Source organism: Centruroides sculpturatus, unplaced genomic scaffold, assembly GCF_000671375.1.
Source record: "Centruroides sculpturatus isolate CEXI.00-Female unplaced genomic scaffold, Cexi_2.0 scaffold347, whole genome shotgun sequence".
Lineage (NCBI taxonomy): Eukaryota > Metazoa > Arthropoda > Arachnida > Scorpiones > Buthidae > Centruroides > Centruroides sculpturatus.
In genome coordinates this window covers 547,319-553,318 of record NW_019384871.1, presented here as the reverse complement: position 1 = coordinate 553,318, position 6,000 = coordinate 547,319, and the positions used below count along the sequence as shown (strand labels likewise).

Below are 6,000 nucleotides of genomic sequence, written 5' to 3'. Positions count from 1 at the left end.
TCTTTTTGGCAAGTTATCCTTATCCTCTGAGCATTTTTCTGCATTATCTTCAGATCCATGCTTTACCTTTTGCAAAATGTATGTAATTTTAGATTGCTTGCTTCTAGTTAAAAGATCTTTATAAATTTCCTCATATGGTGCTAAGCACTTATGAAGAATAAAGCAAGTATGAAATAAGGGAAAAACATCTGGCAACTTCAGAAGCAGAAGCGTCGAGATCTGGCAACATTGAAACAAGTTTCGAGAAGGACCATGTGTATTGACAGAAGGCGAGAAAAGAAAATTTACATACTTAAGTACTAATAGTTCACGAAAATAATAATTTTCCTGAACTATTATTACTTAAGTATGTAAAAATTTATTACATTTCATGTTGTACGAAAGTTTTACCTAATTCTTGAACTGTGTCAGAGTGAATCTGTGCTATAACAGTACCGTGTTATATGGGGGTGGTACCAATTCTCGAACCGTGTTAGAGTGAATTCGTGCTATAGAAGTGCCGTGTTATACGGGGGTTACTTGTATTTTTTTGTAGTTTTATAGGAATCGTAATTATAGGGACCGTAATTATAGGGGGGTCGACTGTAGTCAATTCAGCTAATAGTTTTCCTATTTGTTATTGATCTTGGTTATTATTAAAAAAAATAAGTAAATAAATGTGTACATAATTCAAAATATTTCAAAATATAATAAAAGAATGATATAAAAAAAATTAAAAATTATGAAATTTTTATATGGTAATAAGCAATTTATTAAAAATTAGTAATATAATGATTAATACGTTCTGTCAAATAGATATCAGGAATTGTTAAATAAAATAAAATAAATTTGAATGATTAAACAAAAATTTAGTCACCTCAAAATAGACCCCATTTGATGTAATATACTTCAGCCAATGAATAACCCAGTCATTAAAACACTTCTTATAAGTGCTTTCCGGTATGGTCTGCAGCTCCCTCTGCAAATTTTGTTTTATTTCTTCAATCGACTCAAAGCATTTTCCACAAAGTGATAATTTGAGTTTGAGGAAGTTGAAAACATCACATAGGGCCATATCTGGTGAATACAGTGCTCAGTCGATTATATTCATTGTGTTTTTGGTTAAAAATTCACATACAAGGGTTAATGTGTGAGATGGCACATTATTATGATGCAACATCCAAGAATTGTTCTTCCACAAATCTGACCTTTCCCAGTGAACATTCTCTCTCAAACACTTCATAACACCCAGGTAATATTGTTTGTTGACTGTTTCTCCTTCTGGAAGAAATTCCAAGTGGACACCGTGACAGTCAAAGAAAACAGTCAACATGACTGATTTTTGAGTGTCTTTGACATATTTTTTTTTTTTGTTTTGGTGTATTCTTGAAATGCCATTCTGAAGCTTGTTTGCTGGTTTGCATGTCAAACTCATAAACTGATGTCTCATCACCTGTTATCATGCATTTCATGAATGTGGGGTCCAAATTGGCTTTGGCTCAGTCAAGCATGTCTTCTGCAATTTTTTTCCAGTGCTCTTTTTGAAGAAAATTGAGCTCCTTCAGAACAAGTCATGCTGCGACACATCTCATGCCCAAAACATCAACTAAAATGGTGCAAACAGATTTGCAAGACATGTTTAGATTCTGAGCCATCGCTCTCAAGCTTGAATGACAATGTTTCATTACCATTTCCTTCACTTTGTCAATGTTTTTGAAGGTCAACCAGAAAGAAGCAAGTCTTCCACTACTTCTCAATCATCTTTAAATGCTTTGTACCACTCATAATCACATGTTTTGGATAAAGCTGAGACACCATAGGCCTTTTGCAACATTTTTAATGACTCAGCGCAAGAAATTTCATTGACAACACAAAATTTTAGACATACTCTTTGTTCAATATTTTTGGCTATTTTGAAAATCGCAAAACTCTTTATGTTCAATAATGAAACCAGCAATTGTAAATAAACTGGTTGGCAGATGGCACTACAAATTCACATGACAATTAAGTACACTAGTACCAACTTACAGCAAAAAGTTAGTTTTCATATCTTTTACACAGGCTTTTCAAATGGACAATTCCCAGTATTTATTTGACAAAATGTGAATGTAAAAAGCTTTAATGGAGTACATTAATTTATGCTGAGAACCAGTTTCTGTGTAGTGAACTTAATTAATAAATTTAAAAAACTTTTATTGAAGAAAGTAAATTGGTGTTCATTATTATTAATAGTATAATAATTGAATTTTAAAACTTGTATTTACTTTTTACATTAAAAACAATTTAAATGGAATTTTTGATAAAGTCAAATTTTCCCTTATTAAAGCTTTCCTTGGCACTATGAGCAGAATATTAAATATAACAAATAAAATTTAGCATTTGTAATATTCCATTTCTGTTTTCACTTATGCGTTAAAACTTTTTTTATAAACTGTAGATTTAATTAAATATCTAAACATTTTTACAAAATAATGAATCTACTTTTTCAAATATTTTCATAGTTTTGTAAAATTTGTGTAAATTAGTCTGTTTTTATGAAATTGTGTGGGTTAAAACTAGGATTGCCAAGTCTTGGCTATTTTTCTATTGTTGGGACAAGGTGTTTTTTTAAGTGCCAGAATTTGGCACAGCCTCAAATAAAAGGTCATCTCCATAAGTGAAAATTGTTTTGGACTGTCACTGGTATTGTGAGTAATAGAAAATAAAGACATTTTGTCACTTTGGTATATTTATATATTTGAATTAGTCTAATCTTTGGTATTATATATATTTATATATAACCAAATTTATTTGTTATGTAGATGGAAGACTGTTCGAATATTTATTTCATCTACTTTCAAAGATATGCATGGAGAAAGAGACTTGATTGTGCGCTTTATAATTCCTGAATTAAGAGTACGTGCTAAAACACTTAATGTTAATATTCAAGAAGTTGATCTTAGATGGGGGATAACAGAAGCAGAATCAAATAATAGCAAGTATGTTAATATAATATCTGATGTAATATCTTTTTACTGAATAACTATAATTTTATAAAAACTGATTTTTTATCAGATCTTTGGAAATATGTTTATCAGAAGTGGCAAGATGTGAATATTTTCTTGGTATCCTTGGTGAAAGATATGGACAAATTGCAGAATATAATGTTTCAAATAATCCAGAATTTGATTGGTTACAGGAATATCCTCTTGGTGCATCATTAACTGAATTAGAAATTTATTGTGCAGCTTTAGCTGATCCCTCTGCTGCCGCAGAACGATCTTTTTTCTATTTTAGAGATAAGATGTTTGAAAGGTAATTTTAAATTAATTTAACTTTTTAATATTAAATTTTTAATCTATCTTGGAATGGCAATTTGTGGATTCAAGTGATGCAGCCATATAGATTACAGAAAATTAGGATTTAACATGCATTATTGTATAAAACAACAAACGTGCTGAGTTTTTGCATGAGTTACCATAATTTTGCCGGGATAATCAGTCCCATTGTATACCTTGAGTCTCTAGGGATTGCATCAAAAGCAAGATAATTACTGGTATGCAATTTAGACATATTCATCTGAAGGATTAAAAATATTTTTTTGTTTCATTTTAGTTAACAAATTATTATAGATATACATAAACAATCAAGCCTAAATATTCTATAATAATCATATTAATTGCCTGATCATTCAGATTATAGTTTGACTAATATTAAAAGTTTTTAAATAAAATATAACGGCTTTAACTTTTTTTACACACAATTTTAACTTTTTGCCAGAGAGTTATGCAACTTTTTGCTGGATTTTTAATAATGGTTATCACATATATTGGCTGAATAGTTACAGTATCAATACCTTTATATTTAATTTACATTGACACAACAGTGTAATGCTATTATAATCAAAATCAAGCTGGCTCACATAAGAGATGTTCTTATATGTGAAGTAGGACTTGTGTTTCAAAAATGCAAAACAAATAATTTTCACATATATGAACATGCTCTTATTTGTGTGGAAATACAGTAGTTATGACTGACTATTGATATGGAGTTTTTGAATCAATTAAATTTTATTAAACTTTTAATGTTGGGAGAAGGTATTTGGAAAACTGTTATCTAAACAAAAACATCTGAGATGTAAAAAAATTGCACCAATTAAAAAATTATGACAACTTAGATGACAGTCAAATTTTTTCTTTAAAGCACCCATTAAAATCCAACAAACACAAATATCCATACTTGAAACAGAATCTGAAATCACAATCTTGCAAAATAGAAACAATTCTGCCAATCTGGTGGACAGATGTGTTAAGGTTATTTTATTATACATAATTATTAAGAAATTAATTCAATAATTTATGAGTATTTTATTTTTAAAAATACCGTATATTTTTTTGTAGATAAGACGATAGTTGAATCATTAAAAAAGGTCCCTAAAATCTGGGGTTGTCTTATAGGACAAATACAAAAAAATTATATTGAAATTTATATAAATTAAAACCATTATAAAAAAATGGAAAAACTGTAATTATTTACTAGTAGAGAGTAGGGTATGTCTACAAAATAGAATAGCCCATATGACGTTTTTGTGAATAGTCAAGGTCATTACCCGAATGCCTGAATTAGTGTGAATGCTTGCAACAATAGCAAGGCAGTGCTGCCAGATGCAAGAAAATAAAATTCGTTCATTCAAAAAATTACGAATAGGACATAATTCCGTATATGCTATACCATATTATTATTCAGATTATGATTGCTGACCTAAACTAAATTCATAGGCCATTGATAGTTTGGGGGTTGTCTTATAGGACAGATATATGCTAAAACTATAAAACTTTGATGAAAATTTATACGTCGTTTTATCTGAAAGTTGTCTTATCTGCGGAAATATGTGGTAATTTATTTGAAATATGGGAACAATTACAACATTCTTAAAGATACTATTCTTATTACACTATTTCAGCCAAATTCCTGAAAAATGGAAAGATAATTTTGTATCAGAGAATGAATTTAATCATATTAAGATGGAGAATTTGAAACAAAGAATTAAAGAAAGTGGTCTTGAAGTTTTTAATAAGTAAGAAATTTTTGTGATTATTGAAAGCTACTTTTTATTTTCAAAACAATTGAAATTAATATATTTTTAAGCTATCCATGTTATTGGGGTGGAGTAGTTAATGATGAACCAGTTGTTGCTGGTTTAGAAGAATTTGGTCAAAGAGTTCTAGAAAATTTATGGAATTCCTTATGTAAATATTATAAAAAGGTAATTGAATTTTTAAAATTAATATAAAAACTTGAAGATGATGTAGTAGTTACTGTAGAATGTTTCTGAATTACTTAACACACTTTAACAGTGGGATTTTTAGAAAAGAGCTCTAACATTTCCAATACAGTAAATGGGCAATCCTCAAGCAAATCCAATCAAAAGATGAGTACTATGAATAATCATCTTTTGACTGTTTGTGCTGGAGGATGGAGAATGGTTGAATACATAAGCACTTTTTTTCTTTTTAAATAAATCCCATTGTTAAAGGTGCAATAAGTAATTTGGCCAAAAACTTGAATTTATAATTTTTTTGTGTCAATTAAAAATTCACATAGTACAGTATTATTTTTATGAATATGTTTATTAAATTATTAAAGCAATATTAATTTTCATTTATTTTTAGTTACACAAATGTAATAAACAATATATTTATTAACAAAGATATTTTTATAATTCAAAACATTTTTACTTATTTTTATCCTGAATAATTTTGAAAATATTTTGATTCATTTTATGTTTATTATTTATATTATTTTTAATAAATAATATGGTTTTGTATTTTTTCAGAAAATTTGAAATACTTAAAAATAATAAAATTTTAGAAATCCAAATCCATCATTTAGAGTTTTGTATTATTTAGATTTTATGATCTCTTTCTCTTTTATATTTGATTTACTTCCTCTCATATTAATTATTTCTAACACTGTTTATATTAAAATAATTTTATAAAAAATTATAAGTAAAAAGAACTGAATTGTATCCAAAATTTAAGC

The 6,000-nt window shown here is 28.1% G+C and overlaps 1 protein-coding gene across 1 annotated transcript in view; it reads left to right on the top strand.

Moving 5' to 3' along the window:
* Positions 1-6,000, top strand: part of LOC111630892 (telomerase protein component 1-like) — a 143,799-nt gene that overhangs the window by 109,057 nt on the left and 28,742 nt on the right. The window contains exons 9-12 of the mRNA XM_023375050.1: positions 2,781-2,957; positions 3,034-3,273; positions 4,922-5,035; positions 5,107-5,224. Of these exons, the coding sequence (XP_023230818.1) occupies positions 2,781-2,957; positions 3,034-3,273; positions 4,922-5,035; positions 5,107-5,224 (649 nt within the window). The remainder of the gene's footprint in view (positions 1-2,780; positions 2,958-3,033; positions 3,274-4,921; positions 5,036-5,106; positions 5,225-6,000) is intronic.